Source organism: Quercus robur, chromosome 9 (assembly GCF_932294415.1).
Source record: "Quercus robur chromosome 9, dhQueRobu3.1, whole genome shotgun sequence".
NCBI lineage: Eukaryota > Viridiplantae > Streptophyta > Magnoliopsida > Fagales > Fagaceae > Quercus > Quercus robur.
This window is the reverse complement of record NC_065542.1, coordinates 1,062,207-1,086,105: the sequence shown is the minus strand read 5'-3', so window position 1 is coordinate 1,086,105 and position 23,899 is coordinate 1,062,207. Positions and strand designations below refer to the sequence as shown.

The window sequence follows — 23,899 nt, the reverse complement described above, 5'->3', positions numbered from 1 at the left end:
TAAATAAAAAAGGAGGGTGGTTTTCATGTTGCCATCTCTACTGGTAATACTTCCGTAAGTGCTCGGCGTTCCTCGGATGCGGCAGCTTCTGTTCGTCTAACGTCTCCAGGTGGTAAGTGTCTTTCCTCTGCCATGCCGGGACTCGGTAAGGTCCTTCCCAATTGGGGCCGAGCTTCCCTTGGGTAGGGTCTCTAGCGGCGCCCATGACTTTCCTGAGAACGAGATCCCCAACCTGGAAGTCTCTGTGTCGGACCCGGGAGTTGTAATGCTTGGCCATGCGGTTCTGGTACCTTGCGAGCCTTTGTTCTGCCGTCGCTCTGACTTCGTCCACTAGGTCGAGCTGTAGTCGCATGACCTCGTCGTTTTTGCTTTTGTCATGGTTGTGTACCCTGTAGCTTGTGAGTCCAATTTCGGCCGGGATGACTGCCTCGCTCCCGTATGTTAGTCGGAACGGTGTTTCTCCTGTGGGCGTCCTTGCCGTGGTCCTGTATGCCTACAGTATGCTTGGCAACTCTTCAGGCCATATACCCTTCGCCCTCTCGAGCCGAGTCTTGATAATTTTGAGCAAGGATCGGTTCGTGACTTTGACCTGCTCGTTAGCCTGAGGGTGAGCGGGGGAAGAGTAGTGGTTTCGTATCCCTAACTGCGAGCAAAAGTTCCGGAAGGAGTCGTTGTCGAATTGCTTCCCGTTATCCGAGACTAAGACTCTTGGGATGCCAAACCTGCATACAATGCATTTCCAGACGAAACTCCGCACGTTCTTCTCTGTGATGGTGGCTAAGGCTTCAGCTTCCACCCATTTTGTAAAGTAGTCAATGCCTAGTACCAGGAATTTCAGCTGTCGTAATGCTGTAGGGAATGGTCCCATAATATCTAATCCCCATTGAGCGAACGGCCATGGGGCCGTCATCGGGGTCAACTCTTCAGTTAGTTGTCTAGTAATATTGCTGAACCTTTGGCATTTGTCGCAGATTTTGACATAAGCCTCGGCGTCTTTCTGCATGGTGGACCAATAGTACCCTGCTCGCACGAGCTTGTGTACTAGTGACCTTGAGCCTGAATGGTTTCCGCAAATCCCCTCGTGTACCTCCCTCATGACGTAGTCTGCCTGTTCCGTACCCAAGCATCTCAGATATGGATGGGAGAAACCTCTTTTGTACAGGACATCTTTTATCAAGACGAATCTCGCCGCTTGGACCTTTAGCTTTCTTGCAGCCTCCTTTCCGTCTGGCAAGACCTCGTTTTTTAAGTATGAAACTAACGGTGTGGTCCAGTTACTTTCAGAGCCTATCTCCTGTATGCCGCTGGAATCTATTAGTGGAGAAAACTGAACAAAAGAGAGTACATTACCAGGGATGATCATATGTTTTGCTGAAGCGGCTTTGGCAAGATGGTCAGCTTGCTCATTTTCTCCTCTGGGGATTTAGATGATTTTGGCCTCTAGGTCGTCTACTCTTGTCTTTACTTGATCAAGGTACCTCTTCCTCCTTTCGCCCTTGCACTCATAGTCTCCATTTACTTGGTTGGCAACAACCTGAGAGTCGCAATAAACGACTACACTCGCGGCTCCTGCTGCTTTAGCGAGGTCGAGGCCTGCTACTAACGCTTCGTACTCTGCTTCATTGTTGGTGGTGGGGAAGTCGAGACGGACCATACATTCAACCGTATCTCCTTCGGGCGATAGTAGTACGATGTTGGCCCCCCTCGACTTGTCTGTTGGATGATCCGTCTGTATATATGCTCCAACGAGGGGGCTCTTCTGCCCCCTTGTCATCGTCGTGAGTGAACTCTGCTATGAAGTCCGCGACGACCTGTCCTTTGATGGCGATCCGTGGGCGGTATTGGATATCAAACTTGCTCAACTCTATAGCCCATAACGCCAGTCGACCCGCAGCTTCAGGATTGCTCATCGCCCGTCGCAAGGGTTTGTCGATCAGAACGTTCACCGTATGGGCTTGAAAGTATGGCTTGAGCTTGCGAGCTACCGTAACTAATGCAAAGGCAAGTTTCTCCATAGGTGGGTATCTTTCTTCGGCACCGCGAAGCGCTCGGCTCGCGTAGTATACGGGCTTTTGTACTCTTTCTTCTTCTCTGACTAAGGCAGCGCTGACGGTTGCGGAGGAAACGGCCAGAGAGAGGAAGAGCTCTTCTCCTGGCTGCGATGGACTTAGCAGCAACGGGGAGGAGAGATAAGCCTTCAACTCCTCGAATGCCTGTTGACATTCGACAGTCCACTCAAATGATCTCTTCAGCGTGCAAAAGAAGGGCAAACATTTGTCCGTTGCCCTCGACACGAACCTATTCAGTGCTGCTATTTTTCCGTTGAGGCTTTGTACCTCATTCACATTTCTTGGCGGTGCCATCTCCATAATGGCCCGGATCTTGTCTGGGTTGGCCTCGATCCCCTTTTGAGACACCATAAATCCTAGGAATTTTCCCGCCGTTACTCCGAAGGCGCATTTTCTCGGATTGAGCTTCATGTTGTAAGAACGAAGGGTGTCGAATGTTTCCTTGAGGTCCTCCAAGTGATCTTCCTCCCTTCGGCTTTTTACCAGCATGTCGTCAACGTAGACTTGGACATTTCTCCCAATTTGTTGTGCGAACATTTTGTTCATAAGCCTTTAGTATGTTGCGCTCGCATTCTTCAGGTCGAAGGGCATTACTTTATAACAGAAGAGGCCTTGACTGGTTACGAACGAAGTTTTCTCCTGATCAGCTTCGTGCATTCGGATTTGGTTGTAACCCAAGAAAGCGTCCATAAAGCTTAATAGCTGGTGCTGAGCGGTAGAGTCTACTAGAACGTCGACCCTTGGGAGGGGATAGCTGTCTTTGGGGCAGGCTTTGTTAAGGTCAGTGAAGTCCACACACATCCGCCACTTCCCGCTAGTTTTCTTGACCATCACTACGTTTGCCAGCCAATCGGGGTAGTAAACTTCCCTAATGAAACTTGCCTCTTGTAGTTTGCGGACTTCTTCCGCTATGGCCTGATCTCGCTTTGAGGCGAACACCCTCTTCTTCTGCTGAATGGGTGGGAAGGAGGGCGATACATTTAACCTATGTACCATGACTGAAGGGTCTATCCCTGGCATGTCTTCGTGGCTCCAGGCGAATATATCTCTATTACTTCTGAGAAAGGTCATGAGTGGCTGACGGAGCGTGAGACTAGCGAGGGTTCCAATTTTGGTTGTTCGGTTGAGATTGGAGTTGTCTAGAAGTATTTCTTCAAGCTTCTCTACAGGTTCCGTTGTCGTGCGTTGTTCTTCTATGTTCATAGCTTGGAGGTGGTCATCCATTTCCATCATGGCTACGTAGCATTCGCGTGCAGCCACCTGATTTTCGTGTAGCTCTCCCACTCCATACTCGGTAGGAAACTTAACCATTAGGTGGTAGGTTGAGGTTGCAGCCTTCCACGAGTTGAGGGTGGGTCGTCTGATGATAGCATTGTAGGCGGAGGAGCAGTCGACTACTAGGAATGTTACGTCCTTGGTGATCTGCTGAGGGTAGTCACCTGTCGTGACGGATAATCTAACCATGCCCAAGGGGAACACCCTTGTTCCACCAAAGCCGACGAGTGGGGCGTTTGTCAGAATCAATCGTTCTTTGTTGATCCCCATTTACTGGAACGCTGGGTAGTATAGGATATCCGCCGAGTTGCCATTGTCGACCAGCACCCGGTGCATGTTGTAGTCCTCTACCCGAATGCTTACGACGAGCGCGTCATCATGCGGGTGGTGAAGCCGACGTGCATCTTCTTCTGAGAATCCAATGACGGGGCCTTCTGCCCACTCTATCTTTGGCACAGTGCTCGTCAACTGGACGCTTTGGACCATCCTGAGGTAAGTCTTACGGGCCTTCTTTGACGACCTAGTAGTTGCTGTTCCCCCTATGATCATCCTAATGTCTCCTATGGGGGGCCTAGCGCACTCATTATCCCGTTGGTGGGGCTGCTCTTGAGGAGGTGGATCTGCTTTCTCCTTTCTAACAAACTTCTGCAATTTCCTTTGCTTGATAAGGGCCTCAATCTGTTGCTTTAGGTCGTAACAATCGGCCGTGTCATGACTGTGGTCACGGTGGAAGCGGCAATATTTGTCCCTCGATCGCTTGTTAGGATCTCCCTTCAGCTTTCTGGGGTAGGTCAGGGCCTCCTCGTCCTTTATTTGCATTAGGACTTGATCTATTGGGGCAGTTAACGGGGTGAAGGTTGTGAACCTTCCTCCCGGGGGCCTGGAGTGCCTTTCATCCCTTCAGTCTCCTGCTCTTGCCTTCTTCCGCCCTTGGTCTTGCCGTGTGTCTTCTTGTCTCTCTCTTTTCTTGGGCTTTTCCTCCCGAGCTAGCAGCGCGTCTTCAACATTCATATACTTGTGGCCCTGTAAAGGACTTCTGACATGGTCTTCGGGTCATTCTTGTATAAGGAGAACAAAAACTTTCCCTTCCATAGCCTATTCGTGAAGGCCGCTACAAGTATCTTGTTGTTGGCTTTGTCGATCGAGAGCGCTTCCTTATTGAAGCGGGATATGTAGCATCTCAGCGTCTCGTCCTCTCGCTGCTTGATGCTCATCAAGCAAGCTGTAGACCTTTTATACCTGTGTCCCCCGATGAAGTGCGCGGTAAACTGAGCGCTTAGCTCTTTGAAGGTGCTGATGGAGCCGGGCGTTAGGCGGCTAAACCAAATTCTTGCCGCACCCTTCAGCATCGTGGGGAAGGCCCTACACATGATTTCATCAGCTACTCCTTGAAGGTGCATCAAGGTCTTGAAGGTCTTTAGGTGATCCAGAGTATCCTTGACTCCGTCGTAGCTATCTATCTGTGGCATACGAAACTTATGCGGTAGGGGGAAAGAATTGACGGAGGCGGTGAACGATGAGTCAGTTCGGTTAACGAGATCGACAAGATCGCTGGACACTCGTCCCTTGAGGGCGTTCATCATAACTTCCATCTGTTTCTTTATAGCCTGTATTTCTGCAGCAACTAGCGGCGGAGTCACATCCGTGAGGGATGGGAGGCTTATATTTTGTCGCTCCGGTCTGCTTGGGGTATTACTTCCCTCCGGTCCCTCTTGATCTCGTCGCTTGGCGCTGGTATCCTCCTGGTCCTCTTCTTGAGCATCGTGTCCTGCCTTCCGTCGTAGCTGTTCTTCCAAAATCTGGTTTTGCTTGGTGAGACGCTCCACAGCCGCGGCCAGAGTCTGCACTTGTCTCTCGAGAGCAGATGGTTGCGGCTCGTCTTCGTGAATGTTGTTGGTAGTCGCCATTGATCGAGTAAGTACCATGCAACTCTTTGTCCAAGAAGCGCTTGTTGTGACTTATAAATTCAGTCAAACAAAACTTTCCCACAGACGGCGCCAACTGCTGATGCCGAAAAAGTCACCAGTGAGCCACAGGTACTTACGCACTCGAGATAGCACTTGTACAACACAAAAGAGAAGACCTTGCAGAGAGCACTGGTGTGGTGCCGGCCAAGTACCCTCCGAAGGTCAAGTTAGAACTTCTTACAACTCTAGAGTGCTAGAGAGGGGTGAATTATGCGTACCTTGGCTGGTGAGGGTATTGGGGTTTTTGTAGTAGTAAAGGGTTGACTTCTCTTCCTTGGTGCGGAAGTCTTTTCCTTATAGGAGTCTTCTTGGGCGTATTTGGCAGGATCCTTTCCTTATAGGGATCCTTTGAGTAGCATCAAACGTGGAGGGTAAGGTATTTCCTTATATATGCAATCGTGGGTAGCAAGTAAACATGCATCAGGGTCGTTAGCTTATTTATTTCCTTCAGCCTTACTGGCGTCAGTTTTGTTGATGTCGTCAGCCTTTAGGTGAGTCTTGCAGACTTCCCTCATTCCCTCAATCTAGAACATCAGTCGTTGACTACTACATGAGGAAGCTGACGGTTCTGACTGTACCCGTCAGCTTATGCCTGATGGCTTATCTAAAACCGTCAGCTTTATGCCTTGTATGAATAAGTACTATTTTTATCCTTATCATCATTTAATCAATGACCATGACTATATGTGGCTAAACATTTTTGTCAACACTCAAAAATATTTTAGGGCTTGTCGGGATTTCTATAATGTAAGTTTTCAAGGTCTACTCCATTTACTTGATCATAGCTTCTCTTGTTGTCCTCCATCGGAGACAAGAAATCATATATGCAATATATCATTCTTAAGATATCTCCAATATTAATGGAAAATGTCAAGGAGTCTACTGAGCTTAGTATTTCTATTTCGTCCATCCACCAATATGTCATAGATTGCCAAATATACTTGTTGTATAGTTGCCCAAATATACTTGCTGTATAGTTTCTTTTGTAAGTTTCTTGCATGAACTTTGTATATTTATGTTCAAAAATATCTTGTGTTTAAGCTAGAATAGGTGGTGATGATAATACTTTCTATTGGATAATTCCTAATGTTAAAGACTATGTCAGTTGTGTGCAACATTGGTGTAATTGGTTAGGCAGTTAGGAGAGCTAAACGAGAATTTTATTGGAAGGGTATGAAAACTAATGTTAAGTGGTATATTCGAGAATGTGATATTTGTCAAAGGATTAAGTCTGAAACTTTTTCTCCAACAAGGTTATTGTAGCCATTGGCTATTCTATCTAAGCCATGATTTGATGTGGGTCTTGATTTTGTGGAATGATTGACTAAATCTCAAGGTTTTGAGGTTATTTTGGTTGTTGTGGATAGATTGACAAAGTATGTTCACTTTATTTCTTTAAGCCACCCTTATTCAGCTGCTAAGGTTATGGGGTGTATATGCAGTATATTTTTAAATGTCATGTTCTTCCAGCTACTATAGTCAGTGATAGAGTTGCTACCTTCACTTCCAAATTCTATTTTGAGTTGTTTAGACTGTAGGGTGTGGAGTTGGCTATGTCAACAACCTACCATCCTCAATCTAATGGTTGGACTGAGATTGTAAATAAAAGCCTAGAGCAGTATTTGAGGGCTTTTGTTGGGGACAAACCTCATAAGTGGGTTGAGTGGCTTCCATTGGTTGAATATTGGTTCAACACCAACTTTCACACAGCCATTAAGCTCACTCTTTTTGAGGCGTTGTATGGCTACTCACCCCTAAAGTTACAAGACTATATTCTTGGCACTAAAGTTGATGCAGCCAGCGAAAACATCTTTTGGCTTCCCTTAAGGCCAAATTAACTCTTGCATAAGAAAGAATGAAGCTCCAGGCAAATAAGCATAGGTCTGAGAGGTCCTTTCAAGTGGAAGATTGAGTGTATTTGAGGATATAGCCCTATAAATAGAAAACCTTAGCTTATAAAGAGAAGTGGAATTTGTTTCCAAGATTTTATGGGCTTTTCCAAGTTCTCCAAAGGGTAGGGGAGGTGGCTTATAAGTTGGATCTTCCTTCTAATAATAAGATCCACCCTGTTTTTCACGTGTCTTGTTTAAAGTTGAAGTTGGGTCAGTAGGAATCCCCCATTCCTACTTTGCTACCCCTTGATGAAACAAGATAGATGATACTTGAACCAGTAGCTGTGTTGCATATTAGAACTAAGAACTTGAAGTTAAGAACCATAACCTGAGGGAAATATCAAAGTGTACTGAAAAGTTTTTTTTTTTAATTTTTAAAATTTTTTTTTTGGATAAGTTTGTTTTGAAAACATGGATTAGTAGAAGAGTGTCTTATTTTGTAGGCGTTTAACGTGAAGTTGGAGTTATAATTTTAAAGGGTTGTCCTCAATCCTCATTAAATGTAGGGTCTAGGGGTATTTCTGAAATATATAAAAATTCAGTCTAAAAAGAGAAATCCTTTTATAAATAGTATAGATAAACCAACAGCCGAAAGTAAGATTAGTGGCCCAAAGTCCGGGCCTTACTTCAAAATCTAGATAGATTAGACTCTGATTGATATCGGGCTTTTAAGTTTAACACTATTGCTGGGCCAGGAATCAGATGAAGCTAAGATATCATCACATTTGAATCTGAAAAGTAAGCCCTAAAATGGCATTGCGGCATTGCCCAAAGTGAAAGAACATTTGACATCGGCCTTGTTGCTTTGGGCTCGTTCTATTTTGGACATACTACACAATCTCTTCCAAATGAAATGATGCTACAGTCCAGGTAATGGTGTTACAATTCTTGGCTTTTAAAGTTGTTTTTATTTTTTTTTGTTTTTATTTTTTTTTATTTTTATAGATACAATATAATTTGAATTTATGATTTTTTTTTTCATGATAATTATTATTGGTCTTTCAATCAAAATATTAATTAGTTTTTGATGTAGACGAGATTTGAATCTAATTCTCTTATTTGATGATAAAAGATACTATCAATCAAATTAACTAGAACACACTTGACTTTGAAAAATTGGCATATAGTCCTGATAATCATGCATATAGGCGGCTTATAATGTATAAATCTATGTTGTGTTTTAATAAGATACTTCAATTCGAATCTTGTAACCTTGTATACATAATTAAAAAAAGAAAAACTCATTATTGTCTTAATATTACAGGGAACTTGAATTCTAATCTTGTATGCATAAAAAGCTTAGTATTATAACAAAGACCAATCCTATAAATTTCAAATAGCCACACATTTTGTGATATGGCAGAGTAAGAAAATGCTTCAAACAGCATGCAAGGCTGCCGCCAACATGTCTACGCTACTTTCTGCTTCTGCAAGGAAGGCCTCTATCAATTGCTTGAATCTACTAGCTAGTTTCATGCATTGTAAAATCGAATATCATATTCATATTGAGTAAACGTTCAAGCTTAGCAATTATTGCTAGGCTGCTTTGCTTTGTTAATATACTAAGCGCTATATGCAATGCGCATTAAAAGACGTAAACCATTTAATTCCAATCTTGTGACTAGGAATCCATAGATCGAATGCTTCAATCAATGACTTCAAATTGAAATGAAGCACTAAAAAGTCCTCATCATGTTGTTATAATAATGAGGAGGATCTTCAATGATATTGCTGAAGAATAAGTAATAAGCTTTTCCTTTGATGAAGTTACCTCAAAGCCTGTAGGCATGCGTTTGACCAGAAAGTATTGTTGCTACACGATATTGATGTTCCCTCGAAGTACAAATGTTCAATACCAATGGTGTATTCTCTTACGTGTTTTTTTTTTACCCTCACAATAAGCAAGAATTGTTTTTAAGTTAATGATTAATTAATAATTATGTTTGTATATATGATGAAAACTTGAAACTAAAAACATGTCTATATTATATTATATTATTATCCATACGTGTATTATTAGCAGAGTACTGCACGGTATATAGATGACTTTAAACAAAAGCCAAGTACAATTTCGAACACAATTGATTTTTCTCTTTTCTGTATTATTATTTTTGGGAGTAATTTATGTCACGGTCAACATTCTGCACATAACTGGAAATTCTGGTTTAGATCCCCAGTAATTTGAGTAGTAGATTTATAATTTATTGATAAATTGAACAATTTAGACTAAGTCAAACAATATCAATTTAATTAACAGTGCATGCAACCATAATAACTATTACCAAAAATCCCCCTCCTCCACAATCATTATCGAGTTGATACCATTATGGGGATTCCAAACATGTTAGAAAGTCCACTATAAAATAATAGTAAAACAATCAGTTAGAATATACAAAACTTTTGTAAACCTAAACAGCCAAAATAGCCAAATACCAGTTTTGGCAAAATTTGTGGCAAACTAGCACTGTTTTGGAAATATTTAGTAATTTACTACTTTTTTAATACTCGAGTTTCACAAAATTGAGTTCTAAATAGTACTCGAGTTCAGTGAACTTGAGTTCCTAATGAGTCGCTAGTGTGGCATTGCTAAAAAAATTACTCGATTTCACTATTTGATATTAGTGAAATCGAGTTTCTTTATGGTACTCGAGCTTCATACAGTCGAGTAATTTTTTTTTTTTTTTTTTTTTTTTCCAAAAGCTTCAGCACTTTCATGAAACTTGTCAAGTCAAAGAAAATGGCAAGCATTTATGGCCAAAGTGTCATCCATTTCGGCCAAAAGAAAAGAAGCATGAATTTGGTTTGCATGTTAGGTGTTGTTCCTGGCCATCTTCTTTCACAATTCATAAAGAACATTTAATGCAAGCTCTTGCATTTCTTCACGCATGAAACTTCTTGAATATCATGCATCTTCCTGACATGGGCATGCAAGCCATTTAATGGTTTGTTGGCTAATGTTAAGCCACTAAGTTTGACTGTTCAAGTCATTCCAACAAAAATAAAGAAAAGAAAAAGAAAAAGAAAAACAAGGGACTCGACTTTTTGAAGCTCGAGTATTATAAAGAAACTCGATTTTAGTAATATCGAGTATTACATTATTTTTTTAATTACACAAATTTCAAGTCAGCAGTACCACGCTAGAGACTCACTAGAAACTCGAGTACTATTTAGAACTCGATTTTGTGCAACTTGAGTACTAAAAAAGTGGTAGATTGCTAAATATTTTCGAAACAGTGCTAGTTTGCCACAAATTTTGCCAAAACGTGGTATTTGGCTATTTTCACCAAACCGAAACTCTCTATGTAACCTTTGCTGCAGTGAACTCATTGGAATAGATCTTTGTGGTTTTAAGCAATTCTCACAATCACTCTCTTTGGGAGCATAAGATCAGTGGGTAAAATAATTTTTTATTGGTTTTATGCTCAAGAGAAAGAAAGGATCAAAGACTAAGTAGGAATCTTTCTTTTAGCAAAATTTAGATTCTGTTTCAGCATGATTTTCGCTTGAATGAGAATCAAGCAAAATACTTGCAAATTAAGTCTCTATCTACATTATTCTTTCGCTTTAGCAAGTTTGAATGAGGAAATTCATTGAACTTGAATTCTTCAATTACCATCACTTAAAACTCTATGTTAACACAGTTTTTTTTTTTTTTTTGGACACAATGTTAACCCAGACTTTTTTTTTTTTTTTTTTTGAGAAACATGTTAACCTGGAGACTTAAAATCTTAAATACATAGAAATGTAATTCTTGACCTTGTCACATAAAATATGTTAGTCTAAAACCTAACATTAATAATCAAAATTTAGTTTACTCAAGAAGTTGAATATTTCGATTCTCATTAAAAAAGGAAAAAAAAAAAGTTAAAAATTTATTCTAGCTTAAAAGTGAAAAAGAAAAAGGTTGTACCTGATATAGAAAATTATCTAAGGCAAATAATTAAAAAAAAAAAAAAAAAAGTAACGTAAGTTGTCAAAGAAATAAGCAAAGGATGAGGCTACCCGTCATCTCAGCCGATCAATCTTTTGTTAATTTGGGTTACCTTTCCCGCTGATTGAGTTTATTTCACTAATAAGTAATATATATGCGCATGCAAAGACAAATGAAGGAGCTTCATAATTTGTCCAAGACAAGCCTATAATCTAAAATGTGTTTCACATGTCTTCGTACCCATAAAAATTAACCCACTTTTAGCCTAAAGGTGCCAAAATTAACCTCAGTGTAAGATATTCGTATTACAAGTGGTTAAAAGCTAAGCTTGCTCTCGTGGTTAAGCAACAGAGTACCTGCTGGTACATATTTTTGGTTTGGTAATACTTATTATTATTATTTGATAGTTACAAAAGAGAAGAGAATATTTGAATTATAAATGTTTTCATCAGAAATATTAGGATGTGATAATTGAGTTATGAAATTCTTGACAGTACAATTTATTTTTAAAATTTTTGAAAATAGATTTGTTTAAAAAAATTATACTTAAAAAAGTATCGTTTAAAAAACCTATACTTTAAAAAAAAGTATGATTTGAAATTGTGATGCAAACGGGCAAAGCAAAATGAAGATTTAGCTCAAACAAATCTTTGTCTCCATTATGAATATCTTGAATCCTGCATTTAGTGATTGATTAGTTAGATGACATGTCGCATTGCTGATTGCCCACTTTTGAAATAAAATATGCTTACTATTTGTCTCTTTTGTTAACAGGATGGGAACACTACAAGTACAGGTTAAGAAATTTAAAAGTTCAATTTTATCTGTCGTGTATTTTTTTTGGGAAAGAAAACTAGCACTTGCCAATAATTCACTAGTTATTCTAGTCTCAAAATGATTGTGTTGTTTTTGATATTTAAAAATAATAAGAGATGAAACTGATAAAATCTATTATAGTCTAATAAGAAATTTGATGTTCGAATTTTATTTACGTCAAAAATCGATTGAAGTTTAACTTGTAGTAGATATCATAGGTTAAATTCTATAATATATATATATATATATATATAAATTAAAATATATCTTAACTTATGTCTTTAAGACAATCACTAAACAATGTTGAAAAAAAAAAATCAAGAAAAATAAAATAAGCGCCAAAAGCTTAGTCCTAAAGCATGGGAACAAAGTGGATAAGATCCCAAGACGAGAATGAAGTGAAAGCAACTAAGTTAAGAAAAGCAACATTCACTCATTCATTCTTACACTCTAATAATTTTTATATATAAAAAAAATATATATATATATATTTATTTATTTGATTAAATTACTTTGGCGCCGATTTCCTAGCGTGATCTAAGGCCGGTAAAAGCGCGCCATTCGCGCCTTCCCTTTACCCTGACATTTTGACAAAAAGAAAGGAATATTGCAAATTTCAACGAGGGAAAAGGTTGCCGTTATTTTTGCAGTTTTTTTGGTTTCGGTTGGTTACTTCCCACCAAAACAAAGACCCATAATCACTAATCAAGGACTTTCTTTTTCCCATTGACGTGGCATTTTAAAATATTGTTTTTTTGTTTTTTTTTGTTTTCATTAATGGTCGGGCATGAACGAAACCAACAAAAGAACAACATATGAGTGGCACTAGTGCAGGAGTGTCTCAATGTGTTTCTTAATTGCCATCTATATTCATTATGGTTCATTTTATGATAGTACTAAATGTGTCATGATCTATATATATCTAGTTTAATTGATGGGTATGGAGGTGTTTATATCGTATTTAATTTAATGCATTGAAATATTCGACCAAAACTATGTCGTCAAGAAAAGGAGGCATTTATGAGTGACAACATTATAATTTTTTGTGATACTTTTATAACGTGCTTCAGTGATAGGAAAAGCACATTCCAATCTCTCTCTCTCTCTCCCCCTCTCCCTCTCTCTTTTGCATGGGCTATCAAGCCTATCAGGTTTAAAATTATGATTACAAAATGAAAAAAATGATATATATATAGTGAGCGTTTGGATTGAAATTAAAGTGGTTTTTTTTTTTTTTTTTTTTTTTGGAAGTGTACAGTAATCTCACATGGGGTCACTGTTTACGTATTGTTCACATACTGTTCATATACTGTTCACGTATTAAAAATATTAAAAATGGGTTCCACGATACTATTCACACATTTAAAAATTATTTTGCTACAGTACTTTCAGTTTTCAGTTTCAGCAACAATAAGCTCAATCCAAACGGATCCATATTATTTCATTATATTTTTTCACAACTTGTTAAAGTTGTAAGTTGTGAGTGATTGACAATTACTAATTTTTTCCCCATGAATTACAATCTCTAACTTCAATAAATTGTAGAATAGGATTTATCACTAAATTTATTCAATTACTTAATTAATAAACTTAGGCACACAACATTCTTTATAACTTTTTTCAAAATTTTTGACATGATCTATTATAATTACGGTATAATAAAAGTATTGTTAACGTTAGACTCGAGTGAAATTGATTTTACACTAATTATAACTGGGTTTTTTTTTTTTTTTTTTTTTTTGGGAGAATCTAATTATAACCAGTTATGTCAACTATTATGATTTTTTTTTTTTTTTAAAGTTTATTTTTAAGTCTAACATTACTCATTAACAATTATGGTGGATGGGATTTGGGCCATTTGGCCGTTGTAACAGGAGCGGGATTTGGGGTTTATCTTTTGGAATTTGGCCAAACCCGCAATGTTGAGACAAGATGCTAAACCTATGAAAAGTCAAAACCCTAATTTAAAAGTAACAATTTAATATAATTACAATAAACAAAATGATTCATGCAAGAAAAGCCATAATATACGCTATAGTAATTGAGGTTCGTCTTCCTATATAAGGGCATGTCATTGTTGAATCAAAGTCATAAAAACTAATTCAAAGTTAAAACAAAGTGAGCGCATTGGTGCTTTAGCAATAGCAAGTACCAATGAGAATCATGATTAAGGGAGCTTCTTTCTGCCTCTTGTTTTTCTTGTCTTCCTTTGTAATTGGCTTGGACACTGTCCAAGCCAATCCCAACTATAGAGATGCCTTAGCAAAGTCCTTATTGTTCTTCCAAGGCCAGAGGTCTGGGAGGCTCCCTAAAACCCAACAAATTACTTGGAGGTCCAACTCTGGCCTATCTGATGGTCTTCTTGCCCATGTATGTTATTGCCATTATCAACCTTTTGTTTTTCTTTCTTCCTTCCTTTATTATTATTATTATTATTATTATTATTATTATGTTGGCTTACTTGCAGGTTGCAGCAAGTGAGATGTAATATTTGAATCTAATTTCCTCATAGAGAGAGATATAATATTATTATAATTAAGTTGTTTTCAAAAAAAAAAAAATGTTATTATTATTAAGTTATAAGACTCTTTAACTTTTACTTTTAATTTGTCACTAGGGAAGCCTTTAATCCATGCTAAGCTAGTTCAAGTTGTATATGTTTTAACTTTGATACCACACTTTTACTAGGAGAATTTATCTCTTTTAATTTTTTTTTCTTTCCTTTTCTTTTCGTTTTTTTTTTTAAAACCCCACATGATGGTAGTTATAAACTATTAAGTTTAGTAAACGGCAACTTGCATGGTCCATTATTTCTTGAAACAAAAAGAAAATAATTTTACAAAAAATTAACTTATAAAACCATTTTATTGAATGCTCTTCTCACAACATATGAGTTTCACATGTATAAGATTCATATATTTTGAGAGGGGCATTTCAAGAAACAGCTTTTTAGGTATAATATATTTAGTACCTATGTGGGTACTGATGAAAAGCCATCTTATGGCGTCTGCATTTCCCTTTTTTTTTTTTTTTTTTCTTTTTTTTTTAGCCGTGCGTTTCTATGTCGGTTGGCTTTTTCGGTGGTCTTGTGCACTGTTCACGGGACCTACAAACCTCTTTTTTCAACAAAACTTTTATTAAAAATGGGTCCCACGGTACTATTTACACATTTAAAAATTATTTTACTATAGTGTTTTCAGTTTTCATTTTTCAGCAAAATAAGCGGTACGTTTGGATGCAGATGAAAAATTAAAATTATTTCACTATTCAGCTTATTTTTGCTACTATTTATGGGCTTTACTGCACTTTTTGGCACTATTTATGGGCTTCACTGTATTATTTCAACTAACTTTTACATTTATCTACACAACTTTTAGCAATAATTTTTTAGTTTTAGAAAAATAAGTGGTATCTAGACACCTTACTTATTTTCGGAGATATGCTTGGTGTTCCTTATTTTTTATGATTATCTATCGATAATTCAATTGTTAGTGTGTGATCAAAAGAAATACTTTGTTTAATTTGGCAGGTGAATCTAATTGGAGGCTACTATGATGCTGGGGACAATGTCAAATTTAATTTTCCAATGGCTTTCACCACCACTATGCTATCATGGGGCGCACTAGAATATGGCAAGAAAATGGGCCCCCAATTACAAGAAGCAAGGGCCGCAATCAGATGGGCCACTGACTACTTCCTAAAATGTGCCACTGTTACCCCTGGTAAGCTCTATGTTGGTGTTGGTGATCCAAACGTGGATCACAAGTGTTGGGAGCGGCCCGAGGACATGAACACGGTCCGGTCCGTTTACTCAGTCTCTCCTAGCAACCCAGGTTCAGATGTGGCTGGTGAGACCGCAGCTGCATTAGCTGCTGCTTCCATGGTTTTTAGGAAGGTTGATCCAAAATACTCAAGATTGCTATTGAAAACAGCAAAAAATGTCATGCAATTTGCAATGCAATATAGAGGTGCCTATAGCGATTCACTTGGGTCTGCAGTGTGCCCATTTTATTGTTCATATTCTGGATATAAGGTAAGACTGCTTGTAGTTGAAAATCATGATGCTCGTAAGTACATATGGTTCCTATGTAGAGTGTTAATTTTTTTTTTTAGAAAGATATGTAGTGTTAATTGAACGTCCTCTGCTGTTTATGGCCAATTTTGTGAAATAACTAGTGGGTCTTTCTTTTGGAACCTAAAAAGGCCCAACTTTCAAAATATTGGGCCAGTATAAGCTAGTCCAAAAAGATGATTTTTAAGGTCTTTCTGGTATTCCAGCCCAATGGATTGCCACCCATAAATTATAACTGTTTGATATTATTTACTTATCAATTCTGTTCATGTAACATTTGTAGGATGAACTGCTTTGGGGAGCAGCATGGCTTTTAAGGGCTACAAACGATGTTTCTTACTTCAATTTCTTGAAATCACTGGGAGCTGATGATGGAACAGATATCTTCAGCTGGGACAATAAATATGCTGGTGCTCGTGTCCTCCTATCCAGGGTAAAAGAGATATTATTGTATTGGAAAACTAAATAAATTTTACTGACAATATCATTATCAACTTCTTATGTTTCTATATAAAATTTGTGTCAGTGGTAATTAAGTAATAGGATATTTTTCAGCTCTTCATATACTTTTAACATATTTGAATCAAGGCTAGTTAAAGGGCTTGACGAGTACATTTACGAAACCCCAAAAAGCCAACTTTTTTTTTAAAAAATTTTTTTGAGCTTGTTTTGGTGGACTCCAATCTCCAAACCAAAAAAAAGCAAATTTCCATTTTTTTTTTTTACAGTACTTTCAGTTAATAAGTACTTCAACAAAGTTCATCTAAATGTCTCTCTTAACAATTGAAATGCTGGTTTCCTCCATGTAGAGAGCCTTGCTTAACAATGATAAGAACTTTGATTCATTCAAGCAACAAGCTGAAGATTTCATGTGCCGGATTTTGCCCAACTCTCCCTACACAAGTACACAATATACACAAGGTAAAGATAGCTATTAACATTTTTAGTAGTAATTTTGTGGTGTCGTGAGTTTTCTGTTAAGTTTGGTATATGTCCACAAATAAGTAATCATTTCCCTAATTTATTTATGAAGAACCATTATAGAAATGTCATGTTTACAATTGTTTTAGATAAATTTAAAATTAAAATTTTAAATATGGATGAATTATCATTTTCATTCTTAAAGTTTGTTTTTGTCAATTTAGTCCTTAAACATTTACATTTCTCTTAAGTAGGTTATTCTGTCCATTACTACTTATAAAATTGTAGGAATCACAACATCTAATGTGATGTCGTTTTCCTAAATTGAACGACAATTATTGGACAGAAGAACCAATTTGATAAGAATATACTCCCTCTGTCCTACTTTGTTTGTCCTTTATTCCATTTTGAGATGTCCCAAAATATTATCCTGTTTCTAAAAATAAAAGTCATTAATTTACTAATGTTCCTTTTATACCCTTATTAATTTACTAATTTAATTTTTTGATAAATTTATTTAAGGGTAGTTTTGGAAACTAATACATTTTTAAAAGGTAGACAAGACAATAAATGATGTTCCCTTAAAAAGTTTGACTTTTCAAACAAGACAAACAAAGTGGGACGGAGGGAGTAAAAATTTAAGGACTAAAGTCACAAAAATTTAACTTTATGGATGAAAATGAGAAGTTATCCAAACTTAAAGGATATATTTTTTATATTTTAGCCAAATTTTTATGATACTTTGTGCCCCACTTTTCAATCTTTTCCAAATTATTTATCTATAATTGCATTATAAAGGTCAGTTTTTATACAGTTTGTTCAAATTTATTTGCACAAATTTATAATTATTATTTCAAGTGGGTTCGAAATTGCCTCAATTAAGAGGATCTTTTAATACAACATTGATTACAAGTAAAGAAATTCACAATTAATAATTATGAAAAACTTGCATCAATGAAGTACGAGCTGTACAATGCTTTGGGGAGACTCCTCAGTCCTCTCAAACAACTAGAAAACAATGTCTACTCTACTCCCAGGTCTAAAGCTAGATATGAGAGCAAATATGTTGATTAGAATGTTCTATGCGTATTTTGTCCCCTTGACTCCTGCTTCAAATTTGGATATATTACTAACCACAAAATCCTCTAAAATGAAGGTGGACTCATGTACAAGTTACCTGAAAGCAACCTTCAGTATGTTACTTCCATAACATTCTTGCTCACAACTTATTCCAAGTACATGTCTGCGACGAAACACACATTTAACTGTGGCAGCCTTTTGGTCACTTCAAGTTCCCTAAGAAACCTTGCAAAGAAACAGGCAAGTAATTAAAGAAATTATGTTCTAATTTTCACTTGTTTTGTTTCTATCTCCCTTCTTTTCTCTAAAGAGAATAAATTGTGGAAATTACAGGTTGACTATATATTAGGTGTGAACCCATTGAAAATGTCATATATGGTAGGATACGGGGCATACTTTCCAAAGAGAATTCACCACAGAGGATCCTCCTTGCCCTCATTGGCAAGTCATCCACAAGCTATAGGCTGCGATGGTGGTTTCCAACCATTCTTCTATTCATCAAATCCTAATCCTAACACTTTGACTGGAGCCATTGTAGGAGGTCCAAACCAAAATGATGGCTTCCCAGATGATCGTACTGACTATAGTCATTCAGAACCTGCCACTTATATCAATGCTGCTATTGTTGGACCTTTAGCATACTTTTCTGGGAGCTCCACTACTTGATGTGATTTTTCATCAACTACCAATTCGTTGTATATACATTCCGTGTCTCAAAAGAAGAATGCATTACACAACGTACACTAAGAATAGGTTGATTATATGGTTATGTTTGGCCTTTTTTTTTTTTCGGTGTAATCCGATAATCGGATTAAGTGTCAGTGAATTGAACCTTTGAATCAGTTCTTGTAATTCATCTTCATTATGGGAAGAAACACATATGGAAAATTGACTGTTTCTTGTCCTTTTTGATATGGGATCTTGAGAACTTTAAAGGTTGATTGGATGGATCCATAAAAGTGTTTCACCTTTGTGGTTTTTCTGCATTTGCAAGGATGATGAGCATTGCTTCTTTATTAATAGCATCAGGTGGGAGAACTTCTTCGAGGTGCCCTAATAACATTCATAGCCCATAAATGATAAATCACTTCATTTCTTACTATATCAACCCTCAAATATTTCAATGTTAACAAATTATAAAGCCATTCTCATGAGATATGGTGGCAAACATCATTCATTATCGGTAGCACCAAAAGCACTAAGATAATGACAAAAATGATAAAAATGAGGAAAATATATGTGAAAAAAAGAAGAAGCAAATAGTTGACTATTTTGAGTAATGCCAAAAATGAGCCGAGTTGAGTATTAACCGTTTAGATTTGTTTATTTTAATTTTATTTTCTTCAAATTATATTATATGTTTTGGCTTGAGTCATTTACTTGTCGAGCAAGCTCGAGCTTGTTTACGAGTTATTTGATTAACTTATTTTTTTCCCCTATATATAGTAAAATCATGGCTAAAATGTTTTACCTCGTTATAAATCTATGAATTTTTACTATATATGGATTGTTAATGTAATAAATAAACTAGATTCTCAAAAAAAAAAGAAAAAGTTATGAATAAACTACAAATAATAATTGTATATTGTATGAACCAATTTAAAAACTTATACAACCAAATTTCAAATCTATATAAATATATATATTTTTTGACAAGTATACATATAAATATATAGTATTATATATAATTAATTAGAACTCTCATGTTCACGAGCTTGTTTATGAACATATTATTATGTTTAATCTCGGTTCATTTAATAATCAAGTCTAAAGTTGGGCTTGAGTTTGACTTGTTTACTAAACAAATGAACATAAGCAAGGTTTTTTCACGAGTCAAGATTGAAATTCTCTATAAATATAACTCGAGTTATTCATAAATAGTTTAGTTTATTTTCAACCCAAAATTTTAAGAATGTTATAGTGACTCAAAGCAATTATGAAAAAAAAAAATACTAATACGGGATATATAGTTAATGCACCATAAGTGAACATTAAATCTCATGCATATATATAGTTTGTATTATGTGGCGTGTGACAAATTATTAAATTCACTTGTCTCAAGAAAACAATCAAACTCAGTTGAAATAATTTGAATGACTAATTCAAAACAAATAGGAAAAAAAACATTTAACCAAACCTAAGGATAATTTATCTTTAGTTTTCTAAAATTGAATCTTTTAGCACAACTTTATCCACAGCCATAGAGAGGAAGATGATAAACCATGAGATCTCAAAACACTAAAAGCCTCACTAATACATATTTAAACAACATTCATTAGAGTTGGAAAATTTGATTTGAATTTGAGAGAAACAGGGTCACAAACCTATAAAGGCTCAAACATTTAGAAGAAGTCATCACTCTTTCACTCATTAGCAAACTTAAAATTAGCTAGTCATTGTAAATACTAAATACTTTTTGTTAGTCGTAAATTTGCTCGGTACGTATGGAAGTTTCAATTAATTTATCTAAATAAATATATACATACAAAATAAAAGTTTCAAACATTATAAATTACACAAATTTTATATAAATATCATTTTATGACAAAGATGAAAGAACTATAAGAATTAAGTCTCATGCCTTCTTTGAAGGGAAATTAAATCTTAATCTCTGTGATTCTATTAAATTTATTGAATGGTATTGTAACACATTAATTTGCAGTATTCAAACTTATAAACTTAGCCGCCACCTATTTTCATGAGTAAGAATTGTCATTTGACCCAAAGTTCATTGGGTTAGTGATAAGATGATCTTAAGCTTAAGCCTATACATACATATATATATATATATATATATATATATATAAATAAAGAATGTCATAAAAAATTCAAACAAAATAAAGTATCTAAAATTTGAATTCACAAATCCTTATAAAATTTAACTTTGAAGAGACTCACCATACCCTCTTAACATAAACATATATCAATTAGCCTAAAAGGGGGTTAAGTACAACTCCAACAAAAAATATGATCCCAGATATCTCTTCTCTAATCATGAACATGAATGGATGGTTTGCCACAAAACTTGGTCGTGGAGGTGGACGTGAAGTGAGCTGTGCAGAGGCACAAGTAGCAGCAGCAGCTTTTGTACCTTTCTCATTAACTTCAATACAAGACTCTTGAACAATGCTGGAGACGAAAAATTTTCCACTTTCAAGAGATTCAATAATTTCTGTGAAATCCCCAACCGTCTCAAAAGGTAATGTTAATCCAAGATTTTTCATAATTTCTTTAGCTTCAAACCCATATGAAAACTTGAATTTTGGAATCAACATATCAGAAAGATGTATTTTTTGTAGATCAAAGCATTTATCTAATAAATTTGGGTTGGAATTAAACCTTTGAATTACATCTTGTAACCCATTTTTCTTCTCAGGAAGAAAGACCTACATAGAGAATCGCCTGTTGTCTTGTCCTTCCTTATATGGGATCTCAAGAACCTTGAATTCTTCGAAGGATCCAAAAAAATGTTTCACCTCTGTTGTGCCGGTCATGAAGGGAACTTTAATTGGTTCTCCAACAAGGGGGTAAAATTTTTTTGGTTGAGTCCTTTTAGCTTTAAAAGGATATAACCAAGCTCCCTTGAAATAGAGTGCATTGGCAAGGATGATTATTGTTGCCCCACTAACAGCACCAGCTGCGAGAACTTCTTTGATGAGCCCTTTTGTCGCATTCTTAACCCATAAGTTCACTTTATTCCTTACTTTCTCAGCCTGTAAAATATTTCAAAGTTGATCATTTATAAATATTTCAGTCTTCAGTTTTTAGCAATAAGTCGTATCCAAACACTCCATACAAGTCTCAAACTTTAGTAATTATACCAACGTAGCTAACTGCATCATCATCCTTTTCATATACTAGTAATATTAAAGTACTATATGTAAAAAACCAGTCCATGCATGCACAGCACAAAGATTAATTGCGATGAAAAAGATGAGTTTCATACCTCATTCACAAAGTCAACAGCGTTGGCTTCTGCTTTGAAAACGGTTTCGGCAATCTCCTTGAAGGAGGGTCTCACAGCGAAACGCTGATCAATCCAAACCCCATTAAGAGAAGACAGAATCAGACCTTCATTGGTGTTCTCGACTGGTGCAGCAGCAGACATCATCAGAGAGGCCTTGGCTTTGAGATCATCCATGTCCTTTGCTTCAAGGAAGTCCAGCAGTTGCTCCAGCGTGCGACCTCGTGAACCAAAAGCCAGAATGCTCAATGCAACGATGATTGACATTGGAGACATCACGAAATTTTTGTTGTTGCACCCCTTATTGATCTCGTTGAGAATGAGTTGCCGAGCCATGCGCAAACAGTTCTCCATCTTTTCCTTGTGTCCTGACTTAAGACCGATGTGTTTGACAATGAAGGGTTCTGGTGGAATTATCATATGAACAGAAGGTATGTAAAAGTGAGTTAAACTTCAGATGTGGGATTGTGTCCGCTTAAATTATTTTGTTGTCCCACATCGGTAAAGGGCGAGAGAAAGGTGTGGTCCAATTCCATATATTTAATTCAGTCCATTTAGTCAATTTCTGTCTACTCTAGTCGAATTTGGTCCATATGGTATATTTTAGTCTACGTTGGGCCATTCCAGTTCAATTCAGTTCATGCTGGTCCAATTTAGTCCATTTGGTCTATTTGATCCACTTATGTTCTTTCCGATTCAATTCAGTCTATAAAGTCAAGTTCAGTCCACTTTCGTTCATTTTTAGTTGAGTACAACTAAAAAAAAAAAAAATTGTTATATTTATTGTCTCTTGGTTGTTTAAGCGAGAGTAGAACTGAACCCTTTATCAGTAGAACTATAAGTTTCTTAATTAGTTTTATGCCTTTTAGATTTTGTTGTTTTGTCTTTTAAACTAATAAAAAATATGGCTCCAAGGGCATTTTCTGTGGATAACCTTCAACACCCCGATTGTCAATTTTTGTACCGTCAATTTTCTTTTTGGAATATAATTTATGAGGATCATGATCCTCTATAGTGTACGTGATAATCTGTACACCTTTCAATTTTCGATGTTTAATTACTACTGCTCAGTGCTTTCATTAAGGCAAGAGTGATTATATTTAGATCTTTTGTTCTGCTAAAGTGATTATTTAGATCTTGAACCAACGGCCATGCATAGAGTTAGATAGTAGGACACATTATTGGAGTTAAGTATATCAAACTGTTAACAAGAGAGAGCTTTTTTTTTTTGGGTGTAGGGTAGCAATCCATTCAGCTATGGCTATGGCTTATGGCTTTTACCTACCACTACGGGTATATATGTGCCCACTTTGGATAAAAATGAAAAATTATTTGGTATTTTTGAAACGCAGTAACGAGGTGCTCATTCCTCATGCATTCAAGGTAGATTTCAACATAAATTTAATTAGTAGGATCTATCATAAATGTGAGAAGAATGTTTAGAGAGTACCTAATGAAATGAGAAAATGCATATGTATTTTCAATCTATGTATGTTTGCAAGGATACACAGACACGGACACAGACATGGGTATGAGTATGATACAGCGACACAAACAATTTTTGAAAATTTATAATATGTTACGGTAAATTTGACACCATTACGATATGGGTTTAACACGGATTCGACACGAGTACAACACCCCAAATGAAGTATATACTTCCTAGTCGGTTTGTAAGATTTATGTACCTATTAAATTTTATAAAATAGCTGTGAACAGTTTTTAAAACTCCCCCTTGCATTCATTTTCATCTAACATGCATCAACAAACAAGAATTTATTTCCTATCTGGATTCTTCAGAAAAAGAAAAAAGGAACTTTTATTCTGTTGGGTCTTGGGAGGAAGACCTGATAAATTATTTGAGGGAAGCTTGGTCTAACGATGAGAGAAAAACTAAGAATTTTGGTGTGCG

General features: G+C 36.6%; 4 protein-coding genes across 4 annotated transcripts; 1 reads left to right on the top strand and 3 right to left on the bottom strand.

Moving 5' to 3' along the window:
- Nucleotides 1-3,614: 3,614 nt before the first annotated feature.
- Nucleotides 3,615-4,163, bottom strand: LOC126699711 (uncharacterized). The gene has a single exon (XM_050397661.1). The coding sequence runs from the start codon at nucleotides 4,161-4,163 to the stop codon at nucleotides 3,615-3,617; it is 549 nt and encodes a 182-aa protein (XP_050253618.1).
- Nucleotides 4,164-14,057: 9,894 nt separating this feature from the next.
- On the top strand, nucleotides 14,058-19,009 carry LOC126699818 (endoglucanase 3-like). The gene is made up of 6 exons (XM_050397795.1): nucleotides 14,058-14,320; nucleotides 15,480-15,983; nucleotides 16,306-16,455; nucleotides 16,832-16,943; nucleotides 18,100-18,263; nucleotides 18,357-19,009. Exons 1-6 carry the CDS (start codon nucleotides 14,105-14,107, stop codon nucleotides 18,687-18,689), a joined length of 1,479 nt encoding a protein of 492 aa, XP_050253752.1. The 5' UTR covers nucleotides 14,058-14,104; the 3' UTR covers nucleotides 18,690-19,009.
- A 1,941-nt stretch (nucleotides 19,010-20,950) lies between these two features.
- Nucleotides 20,951-21,247, bottom strand: LOC126699708 (serpin-ZXA-like). Its single transcript, XM_050397659.1, has one exon. The coding sequence runs from the start codon at nucleotides 21,245-21,247 to the stop codon at nucleotides 20,951-20,953; it is 297 nt and encodes a 98-aa protein (XP_050253616.1).
- Nucleotides 21,248-21,409: 162 nt separating this feature from the next.
- On the bottom strand, nucleotides 21,410-22,341 carry LOC126699707 (serpin-ZX-like). Its single transcript, XM_050397658.1, has 2 exons — nucleotides 21,970-22,341; nucleotides 21,410-21,736 (listed from the first exon to the last, which is right to left on the bottom strand). The coding sequence occupies exons 1-2, from the start codon at nucleotides 22,339-22,341 to the stop codon at nucleotides 21,410-21,412; spliced, it is 699 nt and encodes a 232-aa protein (XP_050253615.1).
- Between the last annotated feature and the right edge of the window lie 1,558 nt (nucleotides 22,342-23,899).

What these genes read in the sequence shown, in the direction of transcription:
- LOC126699711 (XM_050397661.1), bottom strand. Translation starts at nt 4,163, where the DNA reads ATGCAAATAAAGGACGAGGAGGCCCTGACCTACCCCAGAAAGCTGAAG.
- LOC126699818 (XM_050397795.1), top strand. Translation starts at nt 14,105, where the DNA reads ATGAGAATCATGATTAAGGGAGCTTCTTTCTGCCTCTTGTTTTTCTTG. An exon ending in CTCGTGTCCTCCTATCCAGG is followed by an intron (nt 16,456 to 16,831) that starts GTAAAAGAGATA and finishes TCCTCCATGTAG; the next exon opens with AGAGCCTTGCTTAACAATGA. An exon ending in GAAACCTTGCAAAGAAACAG is followed by an intron (nt 18,264 to 18,356) that starts GCAAGTAATTAA and finishes TGGAAATTACAG; the next exon opens with GTTGACTATATATTAGGTGT.
- LOC126699708 (XM_050397659.1), bottom strand. Translation starts at nt 21,247, where the DNA reads ATGAAAAATCTTGGATTAACATTACCTTTTGAGACGGTTGGGGATTTC.
- LOC126699707 (XM_050397658.1), bottom strand. Translation starts at nt 22,341, where the DNA reads ATGGAGAACTGTTTGCGCATGGCTCGGCAACTCATTCTCAACGAGATC. An exon ending in CTGTTGACTTTGTGAATGAG is followed by an intron (nt 21,737 to 21,969) that starts GTATGAAACTCA and finishes AATATTTTACAG; the next exon opens with GCTGAGAAAGTAAGGAATAA.